The 16,565-nt window shown below is 44.7% G+C and overlaps 1 protein-coding gene across 1 annotated transcript; it reads left to right on the top strand.

Moving 5' to 3' along the window:
- The first annotated feature begins 908 nt into the window (after nucleotides 1–908).
- Nucleotides 909–16,334, top strand: tes (testis derived transcript (3 LIM domains)). The gene is made up of 7 exons (XM_056281781.1): nucleotides 909–1,103; nucleotides 4,846–4,931; nucleotides 7,839–8,298; nucleotides 9,756–10,454; nucleotides 13,197–13,412; nucleotides 13,748–13,906; nucleotides 14,638–16,334. The coding sequence occupies exons 1-7, from the start codon at nucleotides 1,077–1,079 to the stop codon at nucleotides 14,827–14,829; spliced, it is 1,839 nt and encodes a 612-aa protein (XP_056137756.1). The 5' UTR covers nucleotides 909–1,076; the 3' UTR covers nucleotides 14,830–16,334.
- The last annotated feature ends 231 nt before the right edge of the window (nucleotides 16,335–16,565 follow it).

The following is a 16,565-nucleotide window of genomic DNA, read 5'->3' as shown; positions in this document are numbered from 1 at the left end:
AAAGGATACGGTTGTAGATGAACAACAAAACAGGGTGCCAGCTAAAAGAAAGCATGCATGCACACTCAGAAGAAAAAAAAAGTCTTCCTGGATACATGAATGTCGACAACCCCTCTGCCGCCGCCGGCCAGAGCTCTTTGGGCGTGACGGATCTGTTTCCTTTGACATCACCCGCAGATGATGCACGCTGTACACATGTAAAGGAAGTTGCTATCAATGTCATAACAATATCTGTCTCTTAGCGACGATGCTGTTGCAGCAGTTTGGGAGTGTGAGGCCATCGGGTACGTGTTGCAAAAATATGCACTACAGCTGTAGGCCAAGAGATGGATGAAGTATAGAGCATGTGTCTCTATATGGGAATGCATATGTGTGTACGTGATGGGGTGGGATATATATTATTACTCTTAGTGAACACATCATTTCACATATATAGACAATAGTGTGTGTGTGTGTGTGTGTGTGTGTGTATATATATATATATCATTATTAGCATTAATCCACACAGCTCATATAGATCACATTATGACTCCAAATAAATATATTTTGCAAGCAGCAGCGGGGGGGCCTGGACGATGAGAAGTCCCTCCTGCAGATAAAAATGTCAGAAGTTTGACCCCCACAAAGGTGCCTATCAGCTGCCGTGTCAGCCATTGTTAACCCTTATCAATCGCTATTAACCCTTATCAATCGCTATTAACCATTATTAATCATTATTATCAACGATAGGCGAAAAATAAATAACAGGCTTCGTTAAGCCGAGTGTACGCCCCCTTCTGCACGCGGCCGTGTTTTCTGGCCTTCCGATTGGTCGCCAACCCGCTCGACGCTAATTGGTCTACGGTCGAAGCGCTGTCATTGGCGGAAGTGCGCCTCGCGCAGCGCGGCGCCCTGAATGGGGCTGAACCGGGACGGGAGTCCGAGAGAGTGAAAGCCCGGGGCGGCGAGCACTGGTGTGGACGCGGGTCGTCGGGGAGGGTGTTCCGTGTAAGATTATGGTTTTTTTGGCGTCCGCCTCAGAGTAAGATCCGCTCTCCCCGCGCTTCGCCTGAGCTTGAACCGACAAAGCGGCCAGAATGGAGATTGAAAGGGAAGTGAAGAAGGTAAGCTGGAGCCCTTCCGATACCGTTGACCTGGCAGCGCCGAGCGGGTGACGCCCTGGGAAGGTGTGCCCAGTGCGGCTCCAGGCAGGTGGCGGACTAAAGCAAAAGAAATGCGTAGTAAAACCGCCCAGTCCTCGAAGCTGAACTTTTTTAAATCATAGACGCGTCTCTTTGTCTCACTTTTGCCGTGAATAGACGCGGGTTGAGTGATCCGCGTAGCGCGCAAGACGTTGGCGGAGCCCGCTACGTCAGAGGAAGCGAGGCGTATGGTGGAGGGTGGCGGTGGAGAGAAAAGGGCCAAACTTGCGCATCGTGTGTGGGGAGAGAAAACCCTGTAATCCGGAACTAATTCACACGCTTTTGTCAAAGTAGTGTGCCGGTTATTCCGAGGGTACCGCCGCGTTACAATTAAAGTAGTTTGTCTTCATATTAACGCCCGAACAACCACTTGGATTTGTGTGTATAAAAGTGTGCAGGTTACAGGTGCAGTACTGGTCTATGTCCATGGGAGGGCAGCACGTCCATAAACTCGTTTGAACGCTTTTGTTTAGCAGTTTAAAGCCACCTACCACTCTCATAACAGTGTTGCAGAATAGTGCAAGTCTATTAGAATTATTATTTCAGAAGTATAGTATATAAGTATCAGTGTGTCATTAGTAGTGTATTAGTGTAAACTAGTAATAAGACACGTTAGTCCCTAGCTAACGGGTCTGACCCTTTAGCCGAGCGGTTAGTGATGTCGCCTTGTGGTGCAGTACACCCGTATCGAATCCCGCACCGGGCGAGAAAATAACCGGTTACATTAGTATAATATATTCATATAAAATATATTAATAGAATTTCACTAGTATATTTAGGATTTACATATGATTATAATTCTAATTTATTTGTATGATTCATCAGCATATTTTGTTTATTTGCTACAAACTGCCTTTTACATTTGAAGTACTTTTTGGATAAGTGATGCTCTTCTATTTCACTCTTAAGAGGCACGTCGTTCATACTGAAAGACAGACTTGCCGCGGGGCTACGAAGTCACATCTGTTGAACCACACGTGACACATATGGGGGCTTACAAATTGTCACTAGAAAGTGGGTCTTACCAGCTACATGACCCAGACAGACCTGCTTCGACAGCTGCCTTTAATCCCCGATGGAGAGGAGACACCCAGCCCCTTTGAGTCCCCTGTCTGCTCATGGCTTGAAGTCACCTTCACTCAGTCTCGCACGATCTGATATCGCCGTGATTGTGTTGTTCCCACGACATCATAATTAATGTTGCTCCAGGACCGTCATTATAACGGACCGATCGCGTGATGCCATGCCTTTGTGACAGGGGGAAAAAGACTGGAAAAATACCAAAGCTAACCTTAACCTAACACTTACCTTACCCTAACCTTAACCTAACCCACATCCTAATCCCACAACCATCTTTTTTTTTCCCCCAAGTCGCAAAGGCATGACAACACAACAAGGTGATTGGTCAGTTGCAATGATGGTCCTGGAGCAACATTAATTATGATGCTATAGGACCAGCACTAACACGGCGATATCAGATACACCATCTCACTCAGCCAGGGAGCGGCTCAGTCAGCATGGTGCCATTTTAATTGCTGTAAAGCTGGGGTTACTCTTGTTTAAAGAAAGTGACCTGCGTGTGTTGGTATATTATGCTCAGCTGGGCATGAAACTCTCTGCGACTATGAACCCACTGTGAGAGACAGGCCCACCACCACTGATATGATGGTAAATTTTCATAACCAGCCGCGTAGGCATGCGGTGAACTTTTCATTAAGGCTCTTTTTTTTTTTCCTCCATTGTGAAACTAGTTGTTTGTCAAATGATATTTGAAAATTGCTTGTCAGTTGAGGACTTCAAATCATATGACTTTTCTTTCCTTGATTACATTTTAAGCTCCTATAATTTCGTTTGGTTTGCCAGGCTACTCTTGCTGAGCTGCACTGGGTTAGAAATCAAATGGGGGTTTACAATACAACTCATCATCTTTTAAAATCTTTATAATGTACTTGTCGGTCACTGATGTCGAAGTGTCACTGCAGGATCTTGAGTTTGAATATAGATGACTTCCTCAAATCTTAGCAGTAATATATCTCGTAGCCAGCAGCCACTTTCATTGCAATAACTGCTACTGAAGCCTGCAGTGCACCCAACCAGCTGTAACTCATGAAATTGACTCACTGGAGGTGAAACATTTACATAGTGTAAGTTTTTATGAAGACATATTGCACTTGTGTCTTAGTCATAATACACCGATCAACATTAGCTGCACCGTGGAAGGACATGCACTAAATGACCTCGGCATACCCAAGACCAATATTTGGACTTCCTCAAGTTAAGAACACTTAGCCCAGCTGTTGTTGAGTCTCAACATTTACTTTGTCACTCAAGGCATTTATCTTACACTGTCCCCCAAAACAAATGTATGTGGGAGTAGATTAGGTTAATGTTAGTTTGCTGACCAAAGATTAGATTCGTAGATCATTAAAATGAGAAGCAACCAGTGGTAAGGAGTGCGGGGCTGAGACACATCACCCTTATAATAAACAAAACAACATATTCCAGTGGCCATAGGATGCTCATATTTGACTATGGAAATAAGAGGCAACCCACTTAGTCGCCCTATTTTTGCCATATGCCCAGATGCATTCAATTCCAGTATGTCTGTTGTCAATGAGTGGTCCCATGTTTAAGCGTTGACACATAAAAGTAGTTTTTTTTTTATATGTCAAACCTGTTTTTTTTTTCCACAATGAAAGTAAACCGAGCTAAACATGCTGTAAAATATTTTACACAACATGCAAAAGTGGAAGCAAAGCAACACGTTTAACCGCGGGTTCGGAAGATCAGATGATAATTTGTTACAGACATTCTTACCGGTCTAGCGGACCCGCGGTTCTCTTCGGCCCGTGCTTCCACGTAATAAAAACGTCAACACAGAATTTATTGTATCACTGTGGTCTAAATATCAGGGTGAGGTCACAGCTTTAAAGGCAGGAGTCTGTAGTGTCTGCATTCCTCAGTAGTGAGCGCCTCTGGGGCCAAAAAACATGTTTCTGACGCGGGGGGGAGCGCGCCGAAATCCCTCAAGACCCTCGACATCATGCAATACATGACCCAATATGGTCACAGGCGGCCATGCCAGAGGTGTTTAAACACAGAAATTAGGCAGAAAGAAGCAGATGTGTGAGAGAGAGAAGGGCGCTGTGGAGTCACCAGATGAGAAATCGGGGTGGAATGGGGAATGACTTGGTTCAAAACAAAGGCGGCTGACTGAAGTCCCCGCACTTCCTGCGGGGAGGGGGGAGAGAAGCTCGCTCAATTGATTTATGGCTTTTCAAAATGAGCGAGACGTAAGGGCTTTGTCGCTTGGTGAAGAAAGGTAAAACCTTTTTTTTTCCCATGTCGGGCACAAAACCTCTTTAAACAATAGGTTTAAAGAGGTTGAAAACCATTGTCACATTACAGAAGTATACTTAAAGGTGCTATGTGTAATATATTTCTGCTTCCCTGCAGGATAACAAGACTAGTTAATATCTGCAGGGGTCGTTGAATGCCAACTCAAAACTGCAGTCATGAAGAGATGCGATTTCAGCTCTTCTTTTTTTTCCCATTGTGTATTACTGTGTTGTGTTTTACTCTGAGTTAAGGCTTCATTGACATCTAAACCATACAGCAGTGCAAGCATGCAGGTATAATCTCTTATTATGTGCTCTATTAACAGATGACCCTCGGGCATGACTTCGGCGCGGGAGCAGCTTGTCTGAAATGCAAGGACAAATGCGAAGGCTTCGAGCTGCATTTCTGGAGGTTTGTACAACTCTTTCTCACAGATGAGACAAGTGATCCGGTGACTGCAGGGTCATCTGATCCGGAACATGGGGATGGTATGCGTAATCACGACATTCTCTGTGCTCCTAAAAAACAAAATAAAAAAAGGCGATTAAAAACTGTCAGGATGCACCACGGGCGAAGAATTTGACGCCTTTCAATGCGGTTTTGCTAGTGGCCAACAGCAGAAGACCGCGTTCATACTGGGGACCCCCTAACAAGGTTTGTGAATCCAGAGAAAAGCGGCACTGAGCGGCGGCAAGTGTGCTCAGCCAACCCTGGATAAAATCAAAGGCTACAGTGCCCCTCTGTCTCTGGTCTCGGGGTGGCCGATAACATGTCTGATGTCTTTGTTGAACAAAATGTGCTGTAATAGCAGCGGGGGTCAATTGCCTAATGGAGCATGCTGTCCCCGAATGTGTGTTGTTGTGCTTTTGTCCGCTGTGTTCAGTGAAGAGGGCCAGACATCTTGTTAACCTATTGCTATTGAAACTTATTGTGATGGGCGTCCGGGTAGCGTGGGGGTCTATTCCATTGCCTACCAACACGGGGATCGCCGGTTCGAATCCCCGTGTTACCTCCGGCTTTGTCGGACATCCCTACAGACACAATTGGCCGTGTCTGCGGGTGGAAAGCCGGATGTGGGTATGTGTCCTGGTCGCTGCACTAGCGCCTCTGGGGGGGGAGGGGGAACTGGGGGGAATAGCGTGATCCTCCCATGCACTACGTGCCCCTGGTGAAACTCCTCACTGCCAGGTTGTCAAGAAGCGGCTGGTGACTCCACATGTATCGGAGGAGGCATGTGGTAGTCTGCAGCCCTCCCGGGATCGGCAGAGGAAGTGGAGCAGCAACCGGGACGGCTCGGAAGAGTTGGGTAATTGAACGGATACAACTGGGAAGGAAAAAAAAAGCGGGGGGGAGTCAAGAAAAGAAAAAGAAACTGACGTGATAGCTGGGGTCAGCGCTTAATGCATTGGCACTGAAAATATTCTGCAAAAACATGTTGCCCGACATTTTTTTTCTTCTTTTATCTCAAGGTATATATTCTTTGCATTGTATAGGAGAAATGCTTTTTGGTTTGAATGTATGGTTTTCACTGTAAATTCCACTGAACTAAGGATAAAAAAAAAACGTATAGTAGTACCTTTTGAACATTCAGACCCTACCAGATGACATTACTCTGCAAATTTTCCATGCATTTCTTAAGATCATGGCCGGTGATGGAGTGACAATGGGAGCAGGAAGTTTCAGTTGATGTTGCTTTATTTTAGTTAGTCAACATGCTGTTTGGAGTGTCATGTTTTATGCTGGTAAGCGTGATGAAGGCTGAGCAGGACACAGAAGGAGAGCCACAAAAACACAATCCAGGAAAGTAAAAGTAGTCTTTAATGATTATCGGCCAGAAGGTTTGGTATGTTTGACTTACAGCGGAACATACTTATTATAGTGGCCCACACTAACAGATGGACAAAACCTCGGTGCATCCTTTTCTCTACTTTAAATAACACAGGAATTAACGGCACTGGGTCGTGTGTAGGGAGAAAATAATGGAAGTGTGTGAGCAGCCATACTTCATGGGGCCTTCCTGTCTTCCCCCTGTTTGGTACAATGCGTGCTTTGTTTGGACCAGTGAATCATGAAAAATAGTTCTGTCTGGTCCCCTGTAATTATCCACACTTGACTTGGTTCCCTGAAGACAACACAACAGGTGCCCCAATGCCCGCTGCAGCTGGCTGCTTCGGCAACGGCACCACATAGCCGAGGAATGTGTCTTCGGTGGCGGTCGGACTTTGAACATGTCTGTCTGGAAGACAAATACAGTTGTCCTGTCCTCCAGTTACCTAGTATTGTGAATTAAAAACAATGGCCTTCCTCACCCTGCTGTGCTGAAACCGTGGGAACATTTCTTTGGCCTATTAAGTGTTGTCGTACCGTGTTTTCTCTAACCCTAACGCACTCCACCGCCAACAAGATCCCCATATTTTCAAAACCTTGCAAAATGTTGACAGAAAGACTTGGAAGTGGAGCTGCACCCTGGTGTTACAGATGTGGCTGACTATCAGTAACAACTTGGACTAATCTCAATAGTGTATCATAATCATCAGCATAGAAACATAAACCTTAAGTTTGCACAAATACGTCAAAACCTGACATATACCTCATTTTTTGAAAGACATCGCAATTATCCAACAATTCGTTTTCCCAAACCTCTTAAAAAAATCATTTTAAAATATATTTCTCATCATTTGGCCATTCCTGTCAAAAACATGATGTTACAATTTGTCATTGGTATTGGTGTAGTACCTGTGCTTTCCTTATGCAGCCTCATGCTGGTGGGGCTGCTGGGACATGCCCAGTTCTTCCAACTTATCTGGTGTTCTTGGTACATGTGAGGCAAGTTGTGTCAGGATTTAAAGCGTTGCATGTGTTTTGAAGATGAGCTTGTTGTCTTTTGCTCTACGGTTGCGCCAGAGGAAGCAAACGAGACAGAAATGTTGGGAAAATTAAAAAAAGTAAAAGTGCTCCCTCTTCCATCACCATCTGGGCTTCTTCTGTCTTATTCTAACCATATGCTCACACATGCACACACACAGAAACAAATGGGTATGTTGCAGTGAAAAATTGAGCTCAATGCTCATATTTAACATTTAGAATCAATGTATCAGAAGTTGGCAAGAATCCAAAAGCTATGGAAAATAAAATTAAAAATTACAGTAAAAGTATTTGCTGCCACTCCCATCTCTCTTTCTCTCTCTCTCTGAAAAATACACATAAACAAATGATACTGTAATACTAGACATGAGATATATCTAAAATACCAAAATAAGACAATAGTGAAGACATCATTGCTTCTCCCCTCTGACCTCTGACTCTCCTCCTCCACAGGAAAATCTGCCGGAACTGCAAATGTGGCCTGGCGGACCACAATGTCCAGATGAACTCGGAGGAGAACAAGAAAGTGGGGAAGCTGTTCGAGGACACAAAGTACACCGGCCTCATAGCCAAGCTCAAAAAGGATGGCCTCCCCACTTACAAGGGCAACATGATCACCGTCTCCCTCCCCAGCCCTGCCACTGCCTATGTGGTGCCACCAAGTGTCTCCTCCTCCACTGTTTTGCCACCTTCTGCCTCTTCTGCCGGTGCTGTTCAGCCCAGTGCCACCGCCGGTAAAGTGCCCACAGACAGCCAGGCTCGGGGCTTGTCAGCCAGCTCCACCTCAGCCAAGGCTAATGCATTGCCGGTAGCCATCAATGCTGCGTCAGCCAGTGTGGTACCAGTGAAGACTGATGTGCCCATGCAGTCTGTGACCTACGAGTGGGCCCCCCCAGTGCCAAATCAGTATCTGGTAAGTGTATAACCATCAGTGGAGGTGGTAGATATTACGTTTTCAGTCACAAATTTTGAACAAATGCAAAGAAAACCAATAACTACTTTTACTCCTTTTTCTATCTTAAGTGAAAGAAAAATGGCCTGTTCTCACAAAGAGGCGTCCCAACATCATTAAATTACATATATAGGCAAAACTAGCTTATTCAACTCAATTCAATTTATTGTCATTAAAAACAATGTGCAGGCACATGTTAAAAAGGAAATAAGGGCTGCGGCTTCGCCAAACAGTGCAAGACACATAGACAAACACAGTATAAGATATACACAGATGAAGACCAAAAGCTAAAAATAAGTTAAAAAAGAGCAAGAGTACAAAATATTTACAAATATCCATAGACATTCAGTTGGTAGCCAGGTTCAGGTGGGCAACAGCTTGGGGAAAGAAGCTGTTTTTGAGCCTGGTAGTGTGGGCTCTGAGGCTTCTGTAGCGCCTTCCAGAGTGCAGGGGGGAGAACAGTCCATGGCTGGGGTGGGTGGGATCTCTGCTGATGCTGAGACCCCTTCGAAGGCAGCATTTGTGATAAATATCTTTATAGCTGGGAGCTGGGCCGCCTTGACGACCCGCTGCAGAGCTTTCTGGTCTACCGAGGTGCAGTTGCCATACCACACTGAGATGCAGCTGGTCGGGATGCTCTGTATGGTGCAGTGGTAGAAGTTGGTGAGAATTTTGGGAGATAGACGGGTGCTCCTCAGCCTTCTCAGGAAATGCCGGCATTGTTGGGCCTTTTTCACAAGGGCCTGGGTTTTTGATGGCCAGGAAAGTTCCTCACTGATGTGGACTCCAAGGAATTTAAAGCTGGAGACACGCTCCACTTCCACCCCATTGATGTGTATGGGGGAGTGGCTGCAGCTTCTCGACCTCCTGAAGTCCACAATCGGCTCCTTCGTCTTCTGCACATTGAGGACAAGATTGTTGGTAGTGCACCATGATGTGAGGTGCTGAATCTCATCCCTGTAGACCATCTCGTCATTGTTGGGGATATGGCCAATGACTGTGGTGTCATCCACAAACTTTAACTATTAATTTTGTTATGTAATTTTATTATAATTGTATTATTATTATTATTAGCACCAGCTCACTATAGTTTTCTGTACAGTAGAAGTTGCATATAACACAATGTACATGATAAGTATTCCTATGCCTCTGTTAAAAAAATCGGTTAACGGATGTTTATCCTGATAGTCGATTGAAATTATGTGATGTTTAATGACAGCTCTCCCTCTCATCTCATCCCTTACTTGGATCAGTTCACTGCCCAGGCTTAATATCAGTGAAGGAAGCCGAGCCTGAACTTCCAAAATCTGTATCTCTGTTTGATCCGTTTATATTTCTCGGCATAGTTCAGTCTCTCCTCAACGCATCTTAACAATTCACCGTGTACCCTCTGTTTTCTTTTCTTTTTGGACCTCTAGGCAGTGCGTTACATTGAGCTGCTCCCACCAGAGAAGCGACCTGTGGTCGGCACAGAGGGAGCTGCCTACCGCCGGCAGCAGATGGCCCGCCAGCTGCCTGAGCATGATCAAGACCCATCCATGTGCCATGAGCTGAGCCCTGCAGAGGTCAAGAAGATGGAGCAGTATGTGCGCAAGTACAAGGACGAGGCTCTGGGCGTGGGAGACATCAGGCTGCCCGAGGAGATGGCCTTGACCAAGGCTGGAAGCCAGGGAGGGGTTGGTGCTGGTGGACCAGGAGCCAAAGCTGGAGGGACTGGACCTGGAACTGGAGGAGCTGGTGTTGGTGGGGCTGGATATAAGCCTGGGGCTGGGGTAGCGGCTGGAGGTGCTGGTGCTAATACTGGTTCTGGGGTTGGGGTAGGAGCTGGAGATGCTGGTTTTGGGCCCAAAGCTGGGGCTGGAGTTGGAGTTGGCTATGGGCCTGGAGTGAGGGTACCTAATGTTGCAGCAGGTGCCAGTTCAGGGCAAGAACCAGCTAATGGGGGTAGGGGAACAGGAGGTGGTGGTACTGGACCAGGATCCAGGGCTGGACTTGCATCATCATTTGGCGTTGGTACAGGAGAAACAGAGTCCAGACCTATAAATATGGGGACCACTGCCACCGCAGGGGCTTTGAGCAGTCCTGGGACCCAACAAACTGGACAACAACAAACCTTTGTAAGTATTATTAGCTTCTCTCTCTCTCTCTCTCTCTCTCTCTCTCTCTCTCTCTCTCTCTCTCTCTCTCTCGGAGTAAATGTTATATCTTACTGGTCATCACTTGAGGGGAATTAATGCATCTTCTACTGTAGTTCTGTTGTGGTGGTTTGTGTAAGCAGTATGCCGTTGGCATCAATTATCTGTTGCCAAAGATGAGGCTATCTGGAAACCTGTTTGATTCTCAGGGAAAGCAAAAGAAGGTCACAACAAAAGCTAGTCGTAATTTGTTATAGACCTCTGAACCATGTACTGGGCTAGTAGTTTTAAGTATACTGTAATACTGAACGCTGACAAGACAGTGATTTCTAGCTAATGGAATGGGACTGGGCTGCAGAGTGGCACGGTGAGTCGAAAAAATAGACTTTATATCTGTATGCCCACGTTTAATGCCGTGTGATGGCAAACATTCACCAGGCTGAGTTGTCCTTGAGTTTGACATGCAGTTTCTGCCATCCAAAGTGGCTCTCTTTCATTGCTGACTTCATGCACGAAAAATAGAATTTCCTTTTTGCCAAAGCATAAAGAAATGTTAAAAAATGATGACTGAGAAAAAGTATTGGCAACTGGTTTCACTAAAAGCATACAAATGTTGTGAAGCGTCTCATGTGTTGGTGTAGTGTTTTGTGCCTGTCACGTCTCACTCTCAACCTTCACCGCTGGCTAGCAGAAATGTGAACAGGAGAGCCGAGCACTAAGTCTCTCCCTGCCAGTACATAGCCTCCCCGACAGCAAGACCTATGTAGTGCCTCCTTGTGGTGACACACGGTAACTGGGTACACCTTGGACCCTGGCTGAACTACAAGGGACTCGGAGGAGGTCTGGCCCCTAGACGTGCGGTACGAGGTATCCCTGAGGTATCCACTAGGCAGTGGATACCTCAGGAGAGGAATAGGCTATGGGAATAAACCCCTACAGGAAATCAACATCCAAAGTGCTGTTTTTTTGTTTTTTTGTTTTTTTTTCTTGCCCTTTTGTATGTGTTCAAGCGAGAGAGTACAGCTGGCATCATGTGTGGCTGCCGCTTCTCCCTCCCGTAGCCCCCCTTCCCATCCACCCCTGTATGTCTGTGTTATGTTTATTGTTGTCTTGTTTCACCCCATTTATTGTGAAGCGGCTTTGAGTGTTAGAAAAGAGCTATATACGATTGATTTTGTATTATTATTATTATTATTATTATTATTAATTACAGTATTACGTAGTTACAATTTCATTCCATTGCGTAATACACACACAGACAATGTCATCTTAAATTAAAGTGCTATCCAAAATTTGATTCTTAAAGATGGAGTGGGCTCAGAAGTTGGGATGCATCCAAGTCTAACTATTTATGTTGCACCTGATAGGTAACAAATGATACTACAATAATAAAACTAATCTAACGCGACACTCCTTGGGAACACCAAGAATATTAATTATTTCTTAGAGTCTCAAACACTTTTCACAAGTCTACATTGAAAGGTAATCCCTCTTGACTCAGCTAATTACACTGAATGGACTTGCTGCATCAGTCTATTCACGGTGCAGCACTTCAGCTGAAGGACCAGTGAAGAAAATAAATGTCACTATTCTCAGATTGGCCACTAGATGGCAGAACAGGGTCAGTTACAGTCTTTATCCTCTGAGATGAGTCAGACCTGGAAACAATTTTCTCAGTTCAAACGGGTTTTTTGCCCCCCCCCCCTCCTTTTTTTTTAGACCTGTATTACGTCATTTGCGTTTAGCTAGCCCGTTTGCTCGGAAAGTCTGCCTTTTTCCAGTTCTCAGTTTTATTGTGAACAATGCACCATGGGAATGTTTTTTCAAATACTAACTGGTAGGTGTTATATGTTACAGTCCCATTGTTTCAACAAGAGGCTGCTGAACTTTCTGCTCTCCTTCATTCTGCTCAGTCAGAGGTTCTTGGGCAAATCCAGGGACCAATAAGGATCCTCAGCAAGATGAGGATTGGTTGAATTTCACCACATTAACTGTCGTAATGAGGAACGTGGAATAGGAATGATGAATGAAATCATGCGTTTCAACCTCACTACCCGTCCCCCATAAATAAAGAGTTGGGGCGTCAAAGGACACATTTTTCTCTCGATATGCCGATTGATGACTGGTTATTGGTGCCGGGTAATATGGAAAATATGATAAGCATAGAGAATGTTACATGATATTAATATCATAGGTCTGCGTGATTATGGCTAAACTGGTAATCATGACTATTTTACTTGATATTGCAGTCACAGTCATCATGATTATCCATCCATTTTGGAGAAAAAGGATTATTTTATTGAGAATTTCAAATCAATCGAAAACTGCCTTCACATTCATGATGTATTTTATAAACCTATAAATAAATATTTGTATATACAAATCTTCAAATCAAAATAATACTCTATGGAAACCAATATCAAAACCACAATTAAAACAAGATTAATTGTTAAGCCCCAACACATCACAATATCTGCTTACATATGCAAAAGTACACTAGTTAAGAACCCAGCTGAGGTTCGTCACATTGAATTGTTCGGTAATGTAAAGTACAACCATCATTAGACGACAAAATTGCGTGTCATGATACGACAATATCCTAATTTCATCCCAGTACAATACAGTTGAAAGATCATATTTACTCCGGTAATATTGAATTGTTGTGCTGACTGGTTGATAAACCCAACCATCCCCCATATCTCTTGTTTATATTCTCCCCCCTAGTCGTGCCATCACTGCCAGCAGGCCATGCGTCAAGGCGAGCCAGCGGTGTACGCCGAGCGGGCGGGCTACGACAAGCTGTGGCACCCGGCCTGCTTTGTGTGCTGCACCTGCACGGAGCTGCTGGTTGACATGATCTACTTCTGGAAGAAGGGGAAGCTGTTCTGCGGACGCCACTACGGGGACAGCGAGCGGCCACGCTGCGGAGGCTGTGACGAGGTCAGAGACAAACAGACTGGGGTGGACAAGTTGTGTGTGTGTGGGGGGGGGGTTGTCCTGGTGCCTCAGCCAGAGAAGAAGATACTATATGGGCTCAGGCCTGATTGCAGCACCTTGGGTTCGAGTTCAGCTTAGAATTTATGATAGACATCGTTGTCTTCCCTTCTCTCCGCCCTAGACTCCTGTCTACCTTCACTGTCCTGTCTAGTAATCATCGTCGCATTGCAACGTTATATATAAGGCTTGTATGATCGAGTGACGTCGAGATTATTTTTCTCCCAACTGTTTATCATGACTGTGACTCATTTTGAATTGATATCCGTCCATGTCCACAGTTGATCTTCAGTAATGAGTACACCCAGGCGGAGGGTCAGAACTGGCACCTGAAGCACTTCTGCTGTTTTGACTGCGACTGCATTCTGGCTGGGGAGACTTACGTCATGGAGAAGGACAATCCTGTCTGCAAGCCCTGCTACATGAAGAACTACGCTATGGTGAGGGAGAGAAACGGAAAAACATTTTGTTTCTGTGTCCATGTACCAGTTCTTTGACAATAGCCTTTTGTATCTTACTGTGCCATGAGTATATGTATATTAGCAGCCTCACTAGGACTCAAACCACAGCACCAGTGTGCGCACGTCTGTGCATCCATCCTTGTTTCTCGTAAACATAACATCCACACTTTGGTTTAGCTGCATTCCCTTTGTTTGTTTTGTCTCTTTGTTTTCCATCTGTTTGCGTGTATGCATGTGTTTGTGTGTACGGGAGAGAGAGTGTGCGAGTGTAATTTGGCATTGGCTGACAACAAGCATTCATATCCGTGAATGTGAAACATTCAACACTTGAGAACATTAACCACAATCCCATTCACCACATGAGTCAACATATCCTCTCGGGGCTTGGCCATTCAAATCCCAAATATTTGAATTGTATTGCATGATACCGGGAATTCATCATCTGAAAATAATTTTTTTTTAAAAACTCTATAGACAAAATTGTAAAAAAAAAAAAAAAAGCTTCCATTTGGAGCATCCTGATTTTGAAATATGTAATTGAATAATTTGGTTGTGTTTCCATAATGAGTTTCTCTCTCTCGTGCACATGCACACTACCCCCTCGCGGAAAAGCAGAACGTCTAGCGACGTCTCGCCAGTCGTAAATAAAACGCGCAATCTTTAACGCGTTGTTTTGAGAGTTGCTCAATTCTGTCCGCCTCCCTCCCCAGAAATGCACGGCCTGCCAGAACCCGCTGGAACCCGAGGCCCAGCGCGTCTCCTATGGGGAACACCATTGGCACGCCGAGCCCCAGTGCTTCCAGTGCTCCTGCTGCTCCAAGGGCCTGGTCGGCCAGCGCTTCATGGCCCAGCAGGGCTTCCTGTTCTGCTCCGTGGAGTGTAAGAAGAAAACCATGGCATAGTGGAAAAAAAAATACTTCCTTCCAGAACCACTATGAGCTTTGTATTATGAGGTTTTGAGAGAGATTGAAAGGTCTTGCTGGATGTTAATGATGATCATTTTGATGGTTGTGTGTTGAGAAGGGGAAAACCGGACTGCCAGGCATCTGCTTGATTGCTCTTTATTAGAGACAGAGCAATATGTCATTGAAGCTATTGGGATATGGGAACTCCTTCCTTTGTTCTGTCCTTTAGGACAGTGTTTCTCAACCCTCTCCTGGAGGACCACTCGTCCTGCATGTTTTGGATCTCTCCCTGCTCCAAACACAGCTGATTTAAATGATCAGTCTTGTTGTTAGGCAACTTCGGGAGCTGATAACGAGTCGATCATTTGAATCAGCTGTGTTGGAGCAGGGAGAGATCTAAAACATGCAGGACAAGTGGTCCTCCAGGAGAGGTTTGAGAAACGCTGCTTTAGGAGACAAAATGTTCTGGCTTTTTCACAAGCCTATTCAGGGTTAAGATGTACCTCTGACAGACTCTCCGTTTCAAACCGGTTCAGAGCAGATGAGCAAATCGATGTGGCCTAGTTGTCTCTTTGCCTTAAAACAAATATTTGGTATCTTCTTTCAATAGCCAGATACTTCGGTTTCTTTAACCTGCACTGTTTGTTTTTTGTTTTTTTTTAATGACTCGTGAGATTAATTTTGTATTTCTTGGAGACTGACCTAGTTTGTTAAATTCAAACCTGTCTGTCCAACGCTCATGCTACTGTACCTGCAACTGCAGACCTCCGTCTTGATTTTATGTGTGACCCTTTTGCCGTTCCCTCCGTACAATGTACTACTGATATTTACTCTATTGCCCTGTGCAGTGAAATAACTAGTAATATTAGTGTTGGGATTCATTTACCTCAAATCTACTCTGTTCTGATTGGTCATTGCAGTGCATGTGTAATGATGGCACATTCGGTCTCAATCGTGTGGTAAAGACTGAAAACAAAAATCTGCTCACGGAAGAGGATTACCTGGTTTTTGAACTGTAAAGTAACTCCGCTTCCTGAACTGAGCTAGGTAAACTGGCTCAAAGTGCCAAAAGTGCCATATTGGTATTAATTGTACTCTGCTGGTATAACTGTTTTGGCTAAAAAGAGCCACCTAGTGTTTAAATGGAGAGCTTGCAATAAAAGAGGAGAGGTACTTGAAACTACATGAGGAAAACGTGACAATCCATGTCTGGTCTTACACCCCACTGGACTTACCGTTGGCATAACTATGATTAAGATGTACAGCAGTTATGGAAGGTTTGGAAAAAATACCTTGGCACTTGACAACATATGAATTATGCAATACCACGATCACAAATAACTTCTTTTTTTTCTACTGTGTTCTTTCTACTGATATTCAGCCTCCCCTTTTTCCATGTTTGTGTTTTTGTACCGTCTAATTTTTTTATTTCAGGCTATAAAATGCACTTTATGTTCTTTTTTTTTCCACAAACTCCTACAACCCAATAAATGAGCTTGCAATTACCCTCCATCCTTTGCCTCATATTTATGACATTTGTTAGCACCCTTTTACATTTTCAATCCCAGCCCGCCACCGCCCTGGTTTCTTACTTGACAAGAAAGTTGGTTCAATGACAGCCTAAAAGTCGCGCAAATGAATCGTCGACTTGTTAAGACGGTCATCATCGCCCATTTAGAGCTCTACCAAATGGTCTGTTGGCTACTGAACAGCTGCATTGCATCATGGGTGGC

The sequence above is a fragment of the Lampris incognitus genome, chromosome 6 (genome assembly GCF_029633865.1).
Source record: "Lampris incognitus isolate fLamInc1 chromosome 6, fLamInc1.hap2, whole genome shotgun sequence".
Lineage (NCBI taxonomy): Eukaryota > Metazoa > Chordata > Actinopteri > Lampriformes > Lampridae > Lampris > Lampris incognitus.
This window is presented reverse-complemented; position numbering and strand designations above follow the sequence as displayed.

Excerpts from the sequence above, each read along its gene's own strand:
- tes (XM_056281781.1), top strand. The coding sequence starts at position 1,077 with ATGGAGATTGAAAGGGAAGTGAAGAAG. Across the intron at positions 1,104-4,845 it reads TTGAAAGGGAAGTGAAGAAG|ATGACCCTCGGGCATGACTT; the intron begins GTAAGCTGGAGC and ends CTCTATTAACAG. Across the intron at positions 4,932-7,838 it reads TTCGAGCTGCATTTCTGGAG|GAAAATCTGCCGGAACTGCA; the intron begins GTTTGTACAACT and ends CCTCCTCCACAG.